Genomic DNA, 15,428 nt, shown 5'->3' on the forward strand with positions numbered 1-15,428 from the left:
TGAAATTTTAGTCAAAATGTCATATCTTCCTTATTTCTTATCCGATTTTTTGTCATTTTTCATTTTTGTCACCAAAAATTGTTCTGTAGGGAATATTTTTCTCTTTCTTTAGAACTTTATCTATTTTTGGGGTGGATTTCCTTTTTAAGAAAAACTATATAGGCAAATAAATAAGAAATAGATAATAAGTGAATGATAGATTGATAGATTTCACATTGATATCTCTGAAGTCATAACTTTATAGGCCCTTTATTGTTAAAGTGAAGTGAAAAAGCATTAGGCTCTATGTCAGATTTTTTTTTATCTAGAATGGAAATATTAAACAATCTTAAAATCAATTAACTGCATACATGGATGCGTAACTTACAAATTTCTTCATTCATTTATCTATCTATCTATCCATCAGTGATCCGTTTTTGTGTTTGTATTTATCTATCTATCCATCAATGATTCGTTTTTGTGTTTGTAATACAAACACAAAAACGGATCACTGATGGATAGATAGATAAATAAATGAATGAGGAAATGATCAAATATGTAAAATGGAATGTGGAGTGTGGAAACTCTAAATTCAAACCAGGACTAAAATCATTAGGGCCTATACCGTACCAGGGCAATTACCCCATGAGGAGGCACCCATGCATGGTTAGTGATCAGATTGAAAGTAAAGATTAGGGTTAGGTTCAGGGTTAGAGTTTGGGTTAGGATTATAGGTTCAGGATTGATTAGGGCTAGGGTCAGGGGAAGGGTCCAGGGTAATTGCCCTAGACCCGGGCCTACACCAGAATTGTTATAATTGCCCCTCCCATGAATACATAACTACACAACAGATATATCGCGGTCAGCATAATAATTATGTGGCCCTGGACAGTACTCGGCTGAGTGTCAGGCATGTGTCAAATAACTTTTGTAATAGAAATGAAATTATATATTCCTCTGTAGAGTTGTAAAGGGGGAAATAAAAGTGTAGATTAAGAGCAGCAGGTGTTACAGCACTACCCCTCCCCCTCCCCCTCCCCCTTCCCCTCCCCTCCCCCTCCCCTCCCCCTCCCCCTCCCCTCCCCCTCCCCCTCCCCTCCCCCTCCCCCTCCCCTCCCCCCCCCCCCCCCCAGCTCCCACCCTCAAAACCTCAGAGAGATCAATGTTTTGTACGTATGGTACACGCCCCTCCCTGGTATACCAATCTACTCATGGAGATCACAAGCAAAACGGAACCACGCGCGCACTCCGCCCGGCAAGCCGGATGTTCAGTGATCCGAGAAGTCACACACGGAAGTACCAAGTAACAAACTTGTGCGAGTGAAGTAACGGCGTGTGGTCGGCTGGTTGGATTGTATCATCGTAAAGACCGAACGAGCAAAGTAAGTGTCCAGAAAATGTGTTCCAGGACCAGTCATCTTTGTTTTTACAGCAGTAGATATGCAAGATAGGGCCCAAGATAGTTCAATAGCTTCAGTTATCAAACTATCTAAAGCAATGCAAGTTATTATGTCCTGTTTGGAACGACCAACTGAGGCTGGAGGCTGCGCTGCGCTGCTGGTGCTGGCGAGTGAATGCATCGTTCGCATCTATATCTGCGGGATAGCCTGGCCGACTCTTGGTGCGAACGCCGCACCTGCGCTCCATTCACTTCAATATTCTCACACTATGTTCAATGTCAGTCACTTACACTATTAGTATTACTATTTGATGCGAACAAGCAGTAAATTTATATACGCTCTCGACTCTAGACCAGCAGCAGGCGGGCCCACTTCTAAAATGAATCAATCCCCTGCTATTATAGACGATAGTATATGAATAGATATATTATTGTAAATTGTGATGTTCTTGACAAGATTGTCAAGACTGACAAGAAGAGTTCAGCAATATTTGGGTTTTATTTGACTTGTGATGTGTTGGTGAAGTTGACGTAATGATAAAAGATTGTTCAAAATTGACCATTCTGTTTGTTCATTTATTTGTTTCTTGAATGCAGAATGTCAGAATCTGAAGGGGTAAGACGTCGTAGGCCTGAGGGCGAGGCATCTGAGAGCAAACCAGAAGACCTTGGCGGTCAAGGTTCCCCCAGACAAAAGAAAAGGAAGCTGAAGAAACCGACCCCTAGGTAAGCAAATCAAGATTTACAATTTAGAAGTCTACTCCTTCTCAAAAGAAATTTGCATTTGCGTGTCAATGGTCTATAAATCGGTCTTTCCTTTTAATTAATACAAAAAAAAAGGAAGAGTCTATCCTCAGAAGGAAGTTGTTTATGATTAATATGAATGAAAGTGGTTGTAGGCCTACAAGGTACAGATCAGGATTTTTTTTCATGTAAATTTGATCTAGACAAGTTCTAGATCTATTCTAGATATGAAAAGCTTTTACCCTCAGAATGTCACAGCCACTAGTTCATCTCAAATTGCTTCTTACAGGCTGTTCAAAACCTGCTTCATGTAAATATGACCGAAAGGAGGCAAAAGCAAATATTTCATTGCTTCACCGTTTGCAAAAAGATGAACTTTTATGAAAGTATCTTTTTTTTTTCAAAGAAAAAAACAAAAACAAATGGGGAATTCTGCACAAAGCAATGTCTCTGCTGTATGGTAACTGCTTGGGACTGCTTGTAAAACAACATGCCTATAACTACCTGTCATTTAAATGCGAGTCTGTGGTGCCATGATTGGCTTGCAGGTCAAGATGTCGGGCCATGTGTGGCAAGGTGGTGTATACATCTCTTCTGGTCGGCCTTGCACTCACCATTGTTGTTATCCTCAAGTCATCACCAGTGGAACCTGAAGGATTCTCGTAAGCTTCTTGCATGAAAAGTCATATGCTGTATAGCATGTTCTCAATTTGTTGAGTAAAAGCATTTATGTTAAGATTTTGTATGGTAGTGTGTGTGGGGGAGGGGGAGTGGGGAGGGGGTTCATAGCTGGACTGAAATTACAATGCATCTTGTACAGTTAGGCGTACATAAACCATCATATCTTTTCTTGATTTATTACTTTATGATGTAGGTGTCCACTAATGTGCTTTGTACAACTGAGCTTAATTCATCATTTCCATGTGCAGCTATAGACATTATGCTCTATTTTCTCTGTGAATGATAAAAATGTATTCTAAGCCAGTGATGGCATTCTTTTGACTTCATGCTTGGTTTCAATTTATGCCAATCCTGAATGAACCATATATCAAGAAAGCATTATCTGTATTAGACAGTATTATAAACAACAAAGTAATTTTTTTTCCCAGCTGGAGAGTGAACACATTTCTAATATCACAGAGACTTTACATGGTCAAAGTTTGAAGCATGATTTCTGTTTCAATTTCATTTTTATTTCAGCCAAATTTCCGCAAAAATCGTTGGCATCAGCCACCCATAAAATACCAAATGTCATATTTCCCAGTAGTGGTCTTTGTCTGCTGGTCCTGGTGTGTCTTCAAATTGTGCAGTCAAATGAAACAACACAGAATTATTTTCATTATAAAATTTTACACTTTAATCAGATTACCTCCACCGAGGCCGTTCACTGGGCCTCTTGCTGTCAACAATAAGCTTCAGCAGGCAAAGAAATTGCTGGATGGCAAAGTGATTGGACCGGAGTCTTTGGCCTACAGAGATGGTGAGAAAACAATGTATTCATTAGCATTCATTTCATATTTCATGACAGGCATTACACTCCCAACAGCAGATATGATATGTAATAATAATAATAATAATAATAATAATAATAATAATAATAATAATAATAATAATAATAATAATTATTATTATTATTATTATTATTATTATTATTATTATTATTATTATTATTGTTATTATTATTATTATTATTATTATTGTTATGATATGTAGTGTCCAAAGGCCTTGTCAGCAATATCAGACAGATATTCATTCAGAAGATACATGAATGTTCCATTGCTGACTTTCCTGTGAATACTGTCATGGCTTGGCATTATGCTTATCAGGCCTTAAGAATAACAAGTAAACTCAGTCAAAATTTAAAAAAAAAAAATCATGTGGGGTTAATGGGTATCATGTGGAAAAAAATGCAGTAATGTATTGATTTGACATTAAAGGACAAGTTCACCTTCATAAACATAGGGATTGAGAGAATGTAGCAATATTAGTAGAACACATCAGTGAAAGTTTGAGGAAAATCAGACAATCCGTTCAAAAGTTATGAATTTTTGAAGTTTTTGTGCAGTAACCGCTGGATGAGAAGACTACTGCAGTGTATGTATAACTTAGATGTCACATGCGTACAACAATATAAGGAAAATATAAAGAGAATTTCACAAAATTCCATCTTCTGAAAAAAGTACGCATTCCCCTGACTCGTTACCGACAAAATGTTATGGGTAATATTATTCCCCCCGCCTTTAGAAAGAGGCAAGTCAAGTGCTCTTTTGTTATGCGAAAAAAGTGAAAATATGTTAAATTTTCTTTTACATTTTCTTTATACTGTTGTACGCATATGACTCACAAGCTGTAGTAGTCTCCTCATCCAGTGGTTCCAACACAAAAATTTTAAAAATTCATAACTTTTGCATTGATTGTCCAATTTTCCTCAAACTTTCACTGATGTGTTCTACTATTATTGTGGCATTCTCTCAATCCTTACGTTTATGAAGGTGAACTTGTCCTTTAAGAATGTAACACAATAGATAGAAGCTACATGCATGAAGATAAAGATAAAGTAGAGCTAATCATTGTCTCCACAATATGCCATAAAGCACCTGGAGAACCACAATGTAGTGTAAAGGTACCATACAGTGTCAAACCAAAGTTGTTTTTGATATTATGTTATTTATGATAGTTTAATATTCATTTTCTGGTCAATGGTTAGCAGTGTCGTGCATCGGCAAAACAAAATGTATTCCATTTCCTATCAAATAGGGTTGCACAGTTGATGCCCATAGCCTCCACCATAGTTTAAAAGTATAATACCCGGTAAGCTATCTGAGCAGACATTTGCTGGTACTACTTTTGTACCTTTTATCCTCCCAGTATTCAATGCACCAGCCCCTTCATTTACAGGTAGAACTGTATAGGTAGAGCACTGTCATCTTGTGTGAGTCGTTGTATTTTAATAGTTTCCTGAGATGGTTTTTGAAATGAACTCAACAGGCCATAGTTGCTGGTAGCTACTAAAGACTGTACAGCATGCAGTAGTAATGTGTTTTTTTTATGATAGATTTCGTTTGTTCTCAGAGAGAAAGAGAGTTGATCTTCAAATGACTATTTCAGAACTTGGCATAGAGTGAATTAAAATGAGAAATAATGTAATATTGTCATCCATGTTTATATAGGGTTCATGTAGAATCAATTGAAATATTGAGCAGTTACTCTGAAAAATAGAATGATTATGAGTAATCCTTGTAAAAAGTGAACAAGTCATATGCCGTGACAATATTTCTACTATTTTAGTTCCATTTTTTTTTTCAGGCACCATGATACTTTCAGATCATGCGCAGATTCTGCTTGTATGAACAACCTGCTATGTTTTATGATAAGCAGTTCATTCATTTTGAAATTAATCTATTTCAGTGATATGCTAAGAATAATTTAAGATGATCGTTTGTGTTTCACCTTCTCATCTTTCGATTCAGGATACATATACACTGGAACGTACGATGGCAAAGTTATAAGGATTAAGAATGAAAAGGACATTGAAGTGCTTGCTAAGCTCGGAACACCTCCATGTGGTAAGCAGAGTGATAACCTTTGACTTGCACTCTTTACCTATCAAATAACTCTGAATGCAATTCCATTTAAGAAACTGCTACACTTATACAAAAAGCACTCGCATTTTGCTTGCTTTCAAGTGGCTGCTGTCTTTATGGACCATTCATAGAATTAAGTCTTAGTCTTGAACACTCAGCAGCGGTCCATGATCATTCATGTAAACTGCACTCCAGGTTTGTTCTTGTAATACTGCAGTTCAATTCTACAATGTACTGCATGAGATACACACAGTGAAACCAACGTATACACCAACACACAAAAGATAAAACCAGTTATATTTGGATGTTCTGTGTGTGTTTACGCTCTTTCATTTCTTTGATCATTATTTATGGATTAAGGTTTTTGCATATGTGAACATTCAATGGGGTAATAATCATGATGATGTGTGATAGTAATTGCTTGCCAACATTTCGGTAGTGGCCACATGTTTTTGGAGAGGCCAAGTCATATATCTTGCTTCCCCTGTAGTAGCTATACTTTAGACAAGTATAACTGTAGCTTTAGGAACATTATGGACAAAGAAATATATCTTCAAATACAACATTAAATTGAATGCTGTCACTCAATATTTCTGATAGTGTTTGTGCTGTTTGCCTTGTACATAGCCTCTGCTTTTTACCACACCTTACAGTAAAGCATGTTTAATCAGAATACATGTAACAATGTTTCACCTCATTGACACAATAAAAAAAAATAAAAAGTATTATCCTCAAATATCTAGTACATGTATTGTACTCAAAGAATGGTCAGTGATTCACCGTTTGCTTTTACCACGCAGGAACAAGAGAAAGAGAAACAAAATGTGGCCGTCCTCTCGGAATTAAGTTCATCGATGACAAACTTTACATGATGGATGCATACTTTGGCCTGTTTGAAATTGACATCACAAACAGTAAGTATCCCTTCCTTATTTTTGTAGTCTGATATTCTGTGCTAACAGCAAAGTTGCAGAATTCAGGGCAATAGAAGTATCCATGCAAAAATTTGTTGATTAATCAACACATATATGATCCCTCGTTCACACAGGACCTTTTCAAGCATTTTATAAAATGTAGTTCTTGTTGTGTACATTGTTAAAAAAGTTTTCATTTTAAGATGATGTATAAACTGCTCATAGTATTTAAGTCTTTGCATTAAGTTTCTATTTTGTAATTACTCAGCATTTCTAACAAAGCATTTGTTTACATTTCAGATTTCTTCTCATGTGCATTGATCATAGTTTATCATTGGGTATAATGGTTATTAACTGAATGTAGTCCACTTGGTACTGTTAAACCTTTATCAGCCGAGACACTTAATAGCTTAACCCTAAAGGGGCCGGGGTGGGGGGGGGGGGGGCAGAATCCGCCCCCCCCCTCGACGTTTCGCGCTATAATTCTGTAATGCGAGGAGACCTCGTCGTGAGGCTTCTTGACTTTCTTTGTTCGAGTCTTGCGCAAATTTTGAGACCAAATTTGCAACGTCCACGCATATATTTACGAAGCCACGCCCATTTTTGTAACGGCATGTTGCCCCAAAACGGGCACAATTTTGTGATTTTGTGTACATTTCCTATGGAAAACAGTGCTCTGTCATGAAATTCATAAAAACCTGATTATTTTTACAATTGATCACTTTCATTGATTAGTTTTATGCTAATTATGGTAGAAAAGTGGTCAGTGACAATTTCCAATAAAAAAACAAAGAAAAAACAAAAGTTGAAAAAGAAGGAAATACATAAGAAATTCTGAAAACAATAGAATACATGAGAATTGAAATGACTTTTGGAAGTTTTTGTGATGTACAATTGTTGAATATGCCAAAACAGATTTACAGAACAAAAAGTAGGCTCTCAGTGCTTTTAATTAGGCTAAAATATGATCTTGAGCTTAATTTGCATAATTAATTGTTTCAAAAAATATTATGGCACAATCTTGTAGATTATGATGTGGGTGTCACGCATGCCAAATTTCGTCACGGTTGGGGGGGGGGGGCGGAATCCGTCCCCTCTGGTCTTAGCATAGCCAAAAAAGCCCGGCTTGATTAGGGTTAAAAGGATGATATAGTTTTGATTGAGATGGGGGAATGCAGATTTTAATTCTCTACAAGATAATTGCAAACTACTGTTGAAATATTAAAAGCATGCCTATTCTTAGAGGTTTTCAAAGTTTATTTGATGAAAATCGTTTTTGAAACAGCCATAATATTCCCCCCCCCCCCCCCCCCCGGAAGTAAAACAAAGTAGTCATAATAAAGATGTGTCCCACCTTTTATTAAGATCTCTTTGTTTTTGGATACATGTATCTCACCCATTTCAAAACCAATTTTCATCAAATAAACTTTGAATTCCCATTGCATGCTTTTTGGTATTTCATACGAGGTTTCTCATTATCTTACAAAAAATTGGAAACCTGAAGCCCATCTCAGCCATAACTATACCATCCCTTTAACTTGCCAAGCTTTTTAGCTCACCTGAGCCAAAGGCTCAAGTGAGCTATTGCGATCGCCCTTCGTCCGGCGTGCGTCGTGCGTCGTCCGTCGTCCGTCGTCCGTCGTCCGTCGTCCGTCGTCCGTCGTGCGTCGTCCGTCGTGCGTCGTGCGTAAACTTTTTACATTTTCATCTTCTTCTTGAAAACCCCAAGACCGATTTTCATCAAACTTGGCAGGTAGCATCCCTAGGGGGTTAGGAACTCAATTTGTTAAAATGGGCACCATGCCCCACCCAGGGGGTCCCCAGGGGGGCCCAAACCCCCCAAAATTAAGGAATCTGTAAAAATCTTCTTCTCTAGAACCAGAAGTGATAGAGCTAAGTTAATACTATGAGTTAGTACATTGATGACTGTAGTTTCAAGTTTGTTCATGGCAGAATCAGGGGTGCCCCCCTTGGGACCCAGGGGAGGGGGGTGGGGAAGGGTTCTAATGGGGCCTAAATTGTACATTTTCATCGTCTTCTTGAGAACCCTATGACCCATTTTCACCAAACTTGGCAGGTAGCATCCCTAGGGGGTTAGGAAATCAATTTGTGAAAATGGGCACCATGCCCCACCCAGGGGGCCCCCAGGGGGCCCAAACCCCCCAAAATTAAGGAATATCCGCAAAAATCTTCTTCTCTAGAACCAGAAGTGATAGAGCTAAGTTAATACTATGAGTTAGTACATTGATGACTGTAGTTTCAAGTTTGTTCATGGCAGAATCAGGGGTGCCCCCCTTGGGACCCAGGGGAGGGAGGGGGTGAGGAGGGGTCCTAATGGGGCCTAAATTGTACATTTTTATCTTCTTCTTGAGAACCCCATGACCTATTTTCACCAAACTTGGCAGGTAGCATCCCTAGGGGGTTAGGATCTCAATTTGTGAAAATGGGCACCATGCCCCACCCAGGGGGCCCCCAGGGGGCCCAAACCCCCCAAAATTAAGGAATATCCGCAAAAATCTTCTTCTCTAGAACCAGAAGTGATAGAGCTAAGTTAATACTATGAGTTAGTACATTGATGACTGTAGTTTCAAGTTTGTTCATGGCAGAATCAGGGGTGCCCCCCTTGGGACCCAGGGGAGGGGGGTGGGGAAGGGTTCTAATGGGGCCTAAATTGTACATTTTCATCGTCTTCTTGAGAACCCCATGACCCATTTTCACCAAACTTGGCAGGTAGCATCCCTAGAGGGTTAGGAAATCAATTTGTGAAAATGGGCACCATGCCCCACCCAGGGGGCCCCCAGGGGGCCCAAACCCCCCAAAATTAAGGAATATCCGCAAAAATCTTCTTCTCTAGAACCAGAAGTGATAGAGCTAAGTTAATACTATGAGTTAGTACATTGATGACTGTAGTTTCAAGTTTGTTCATGGCAGAATCAGGGGTGCCCCCCTTGGGACCCAGGGGAGGGAGGGGGTGAGGAGGGGTCCTAATGGGGCCTAAATTGTACATTTTTATCTTCTTCTTGAGAACCCCATGACCTATTTTCACCAAACTTGGCAGGTAGCATCCCTAGGGGGTTAGGATCTCAATTTGTTAAAATGGGCACCATGCCCCACCCAGGGGGCCCCCAGGGGTCCCAAATCCCCCAAATGAAGGAATCTTTATAAATCTTCTCTAGAATCAGAAGTTATATATAGAGCTGAGATAATACTATGAGTGAGTACATTAATGACTGTAGTTTCAAGTTTGTTCATAGGAGATCCAGGGGTGCCCCTCTTGGGTAGGGGGGGGGGGGGGGGGTGGTGGTTGGAAAGGTCCAAATGGGGGCCTGAATTGTACATTTTCATCTTCTTCCTGAAAACCTCATGATGGATTTTTGTCAAACTTGGCAGGTAGCATCCCTAGGGGGTCAGGATCTCAATTTATCAAAATGGGCACCATGCCCCACCCAGAGGGCCCCAGGGGGCCCCCAATCCCCCCAAATTAAGGAATCTTAAAAAAATTGGGCCCTTATTGTACATTTTCATCTTCTACTTGAGAATGCCTGGTCAAATTTTGGTAGAGCTGTGAATAATTTAGATTAGTGACTGCGTGAAAGGTGAACTTGCGATACTCAGGTGAGCGCTAGACCCGCGGGTCTCTTGTTTTACAAGCATTCAGTTATACATTGAACTTGACTTTCTTGTACAGTTCATAGCAAGCCCACTCAAATGTAGCAACATGCCCCAGTCCAATGGAAGAGCACGGTGACATGATAGGTATTAGGGGGGAGCAGGTAATCTCTGTTCATCGCCAATTAGTTGCCAGACATCTGTGTCAATTGCAGAAGGAAGCACTCCTACATGCATACTGATTAGGGAACAAAACATGGTAAGGGTTAATCAAGCTTTGATGTTTGTCGTAAACGGACCTGCCAAGGTTGCTCATAACGTGACCAGCTACCAGGGATTTTAAGACATCTTGAATCACTTTTGAGCGAAAGTGACATTTGGGTCCTTTCTTTCAGAATCGCTGCCTATAGAACTGCTGTCGACGCAGCGGACTTACAAAGGTCACTCGATAAAGTTTGCCAATGACTTTGAGAGGCTGGAAAACGGTGACTTCATCTTCACTGACTCCAGCTCCAGAAAGTACCGCAAGGACTACGGTCAGCTCATCATGGAGAGCAAAGGATGTGGCAGGTGCAGGACAGTTTTAACAAACCTTGATGCTGTATGTGCTTGCAAGAAATATGGGTTGAAATGGGTTCTTGGAAATATTCACATCATGAAACTAACCAACACTGCAAGACAAAACCTCAATGTAATATTTGCATGCGAGAAATGAGGGATATAGTGGAAACAAGATGGTTTTCACATGACTTGTGTAAAATTCTTGCATGAAGGAAAGAAATAGAAAGGTACAAATTTTTTATTTGCTTATCTGTCCAGAAAAAAATAACTACAAATAAAGTAACTATTTCTAAATAATCAAATGGTGTAATTTCTAAATCATCCAGGTAAGTCAAAAAAGGTACAAAATCAAATCAATTTATCTGGACTTACTGTTTAATTCCGAGAACGGTTTCACATGAAACCATTCTCGGAATTAAACAATAAGTCCAGATGAATTGATTTAATTTTGTACCTTTATTATTTCTAAATACTGATAAGCCGTCATAAATACTTTCTGACGTAATTATTGTCCTGTGTGTAGAGTTGAATTTAAACAAGGTAAAATTAGCGTTCATGTATTTCCTGTTTCCATTAAAGGGAATGTTAGTGGTGTAAGACGTTGACATTGAGAAATGAAAAATGAGAAATGCACTTCACATTTAATTTTCATTCTCAGGTTGATATGGTACAACCCCACCAACAAGATGAGTGATATGGCTTTGGAAAAGCTGTATTTCCCAAATGGTATCCAAATTTCTCCCAACAAGGACTTCCTATTGATTGCAGAAACTACAAGATATAGAATCTTGAAGTGAGTATTCTGCCTTTTAAAGCTCTATTTTTTCCTTTTCTGTTTTTATTTTGTCTTCCATTTTCTTAAACTAATTAGAAATATAAACATTCTTTTCTTATTTGGAAAAAATGACAGAGATGTTTTCTTTTCTAAAACAATTTTCTTTTTTTATGTGTGTGTACCAATTTCCCATTTCGCCAAAGTGATGCCTCAGCATTAAATCTGCACAGCTAATCATTTATGCCAAAGTTCTTCGTATTCGTTGTAAAACAATTTATACACTGTAATTCAGCATGACTTGTCAATCATTCAAACAGCAGGCAGTACATAGTATATAATACATAGTTTGGTGTATGATTTGTCAGCAGTTGTGTGTGTGTGTGTACCAATTTCCCATTTCACCAAAGTGATGCCTCAGCATTAAATCTGCACAGCCAATCATTTATGCCAAAGTTCTTCGTATTTGTTGTAAAACAATTTATACACTGTAATTCAGCATGACTTGTCAATCATTAAAACAGCAGGCAGTACATAGTATATAATACATAGTTTGGTGTATGATTTGTCAGCAGTTGTGTGTGTGTGTACCAATTTCCCATTTCACCAAAGTGATGCCTCAGCATTAAATCTGCACAGCCAATCATTTATGCCAAAGTTCTTCGTATTTGTTGTAAAACAATTTATACACTGTAATTCAGCATGACTTGTCAATCATTCAAACAGCAGGCAGTACATAGTATATAATACATAGTTTGGTGTATGATTTGTCAGCAGATGCTAATGATTGCAAAATGTCAACCACTTTTTTTCTTTTTTAGCTATCAAGATGCCAATATTTTGATCAATTTAGTACCAAAGTGATGATGTTACAGTCATTTGTTATAGCCAAAGCCGATTCCAAACAAGATATCCTTGCACAAGGCTTCAGCCAATAGGTTGGAACTTGGTCTGAGCATGGTTAGCAACTGTTGTGCTCACAGATATTCGGGCTGTGTGAAGTTGTTTAGAACAAGTTGCCATGGCGATGAATTGCAATGATGTTACTCTTCAGTACTCTATTATGCTATTCTATAGTCTATACTCTGGATATTCTTCATGAAAAATTCATACACTAAGTGAATGCCAGAATGGATGTTTGCATACACTCTTTCTCATTGATGTGTGATCATAGAATTTTTCTTGTAAACTGTATTAAAAACAATGCACACCCAAGATTTTAGAGAAAATAAATGTTGCCAAAACCAGGCAATGAAGTAGAAGCTGTGGCACAGGGAGAGAGAACACTGTCACTACTCCTGATAAAGATTTGGAACATCTCTCCATCCATAGGTACTTCCTCACCGGACCAAAGACGGGATCGACAGAAGTCTTCATCGACAACTTGCCGGGTATGCCAGACAACATACGACCCAGCCGCAGCGGGGGTTACTGGGTGGGGCTTGCCTTCGCCTCTTCTAGACAGGGTCTCATCACCATGGACCTCCTAGCTCCTCTCCCATGGCTCAGGAATATCATAGTAAAGGTAGGATTGTGCCTGAGATTCTTTGAATGCTTTTGGTTGTGTCCCATTTCCTGTGGTTTCTCTGTTATGTTCTCCAATACCTGTGCAAGGATATATGGGTTTTGTGCAGTTTTCTCCTTTGTGAGAAATCATAATTGAAAAAACAGTGTGCTCTAAAGGAGTAAAAAGATCAATGTTCCTCTTATTTTTTGTTTGTTTTTGGGCATTGTACCTAACTAGTAATGTTATTTTTGAGGCAATGAATGACACTAATCACTAAGGGTTCATTATAGCATTGAAGAATATACTCTTTTAAAATCTATCTTCAGAAAAGTTGTGATAATGAGCATCATTTTGACTGTTTTTTTCTTCTTACTTTCAGTGTTTCTTTTAAAACCTGTGTTTGAAGAGGGAACGCTAGTAGAGCCACTACCATAACTTAATAAGGAGAACTGCGGTACAGTGCACTTCCATTTGTATAGCAAACACGCTTGTAACGAAATTCTCGTTACAACAGAACGAAAATTCAGGTCCCCAAATTATCAACTACTGTAATTTCTTGACATACTTTACCATTTACAATGTAGCTACAACAAAATTTCAGTACTGTAAATGTCAATATTTTTGTGTGATTAATTTTTCGTGCTGAGCGGCTCAAAAACATAGTCGTAGGTTGCGCTGCACAATTGTCAACCCATTCACAATACGCACAGAAAATTATGAAGATATTTTCGCGGGTTTTAGAATTCGCGCTAGCGAGAAGTAGCGAGAAATACTCCAAAATTAATGTACCATGGAAATTTTTGCGTTTACCGTATTACAGAAGAAAACTAATAACTTCATTGAATTGACATCATGCAATATTCAATGATTTCTATTTAGTGCATATATATAAACTGTGTTATAAACTGCGTGCCTGGATGTGTGTATGTGTTGCATTGATCTCTCCAGTATTTCACTCATTCATACTCATTGGTTTCAAAATATTGTGAGCAAAGAATGTAAGAAAGTTTTTGATATGTTTTGCCCAGTTCATAGACCCAACGGCAGTGGCCCCATACATGCCTCAGTATGGACTGATCATCGAGTTAAACCAGGAAGGGGAGATTGTTCAGAGTCTGCACGACCCCACGGGAAATGTCGTTCAGTCAGTCAGCGAAGTTCTGGATACAGGAAGCGCCCTCTACCTGGGTTCGTACCATGCCCCGCATCTACTCAAGCTGGACGTGTGATGTACTCGCAAGGATGTGCCTTAACATGTTATAAGGGTTTAACAGCAATATGATTTTAGTAATACTTCTCAGTTATGACTGTACATTTGGTTTCTTACATGTTTGTTATTAGGCGGTTTTTGTATCGGGTGTAGTATGTAGATGTGTGTAGGATGTTTTGAGTAAAACTCAAAGTGCATTATTTCATGACAATATACAATCCCTCATGGAGGAATTCAAAATTTGACAGAGAAGGGTAAAAAATTTATAGGAATGTTGAGTTCTAAAGGGAAGACTTGTTTTTGGTATTTCTTCCCAATTTTGTTTTTACACAGGATCATGACCATATTGTCGTAATTACAATGTACTAAGAAATTGACCCCATAGAATGGAATGTGTAGAAATCTTCATGCATGGTTTCAGATTAAATTTGTAAGTAAGGATGTGAAATGCGAGTCTTCCAGCTTGACTTATCTAGTAACCTTCAAATAATCCCATCATGTATTTGTAAATGACAGGAAAACGGGAAGAAATTGAACACATGGATTATTGACTTCTTCTAAATGTTCATTTGTTGTTGTTTTTTTAAAGTGCTTATCAGTGTACTGCACTCATCATAATCATCACCTCTGTGTTTCTTTGTTGTTTCTTAAAGCAATATACACGTACCACATTGGCAATGCTTGTATCATGAATTACCGTGTTAAGTCGTTCCACTTCATTGAGACTTTTGTACTTCATTTTGCAATAAGAGTGACACATGTTTTTTAAAGTACAAGTGTTAGGAATAGTGCAGGTATTGCCAATAGACCATTCTCGTTTACATACATTTTTATGTCGCAAACATACTTCAAGTACTGGATACCCTGTCAGCAATTAGCAGTTGCATGACTCTCTATCTTCAAAGTACCGGAAAGGAAGTCATATTTTGCTACAAGGGGATTAATGCAAATATTGCATGTGATATGTTTATACCATGTGTGTATGGTAATAGCTTCCTTCAATCACATGTGTGACTTTTACATTTCTTTTTGCAACAGTACTTCAAGTGTTTTGCATGTGCTGTGATATTGGATAAAAACAAATGATCAAGATTGGTTAAAAGAATACTTTAGACGATTTGATTTTGATTTGCATTTATATTCTGTATC

The 15,428-nt window shown here is 38.4% G+C and overlaps 1 protein-coding gene across 1 annotated transcript; it reads left to right on the top strand.

The window, feature by feature from the left end:
- The first annotated feature begins 1,299 nt into the window (after nucleotides 1-1,299).
- LOC139745123 (adipocyte plasma membrane-associated protein-like) lies at nucleotides 1,300-14,893 on the top strand. Its single transcript, XM_071655546.1, has 10 exons — nucleotides 1,300-1,361; nucleotides 1,976-2,104; nucleotides 2,671-2,784; nucleotides 3,487-3,602; nucleotides 5,593-5,688; nucleotides 6,507-6,620; nucleotides 10,625-10,799; nucleotides 11,449-11,583; nucleotides 12,895-13,087; nucleotides 14,098-14,893. The coding sequence occupies exons 2-10, from the start codon at nucleotides 1,977-1,979 to the stop codon at nucleotides 14,296-14,298; spliced, it is 1,272 nt and encodes a 423-aa protein (XP_071511647.1). The 5' UTR covers nucleotides 1,300-1,361; nucleotide 1,976; the 3' UTR covers nucleotides 14,299-14,893.
- The last annotated feature ends 535 nt before the right edge of the window (nucleotides 14,894-15,428 follow it).

The sequence above is a fragment of the Diadema antillarum genome, unplaced genomic scaffold (assembly GCF_040938485.1).
Source record: "Diadema antillarum isolate AM-2024a unplaced genomic scaffold, OU_Dant_1.0 scf00000036, whole genome shotgun sequence".
Lineage (NCBI taxonomy): Eukaryota > Metazoa > Echinodermata > Echinoidea > Diadematoida > Diadematidae > Diadema > Diadema antillarum.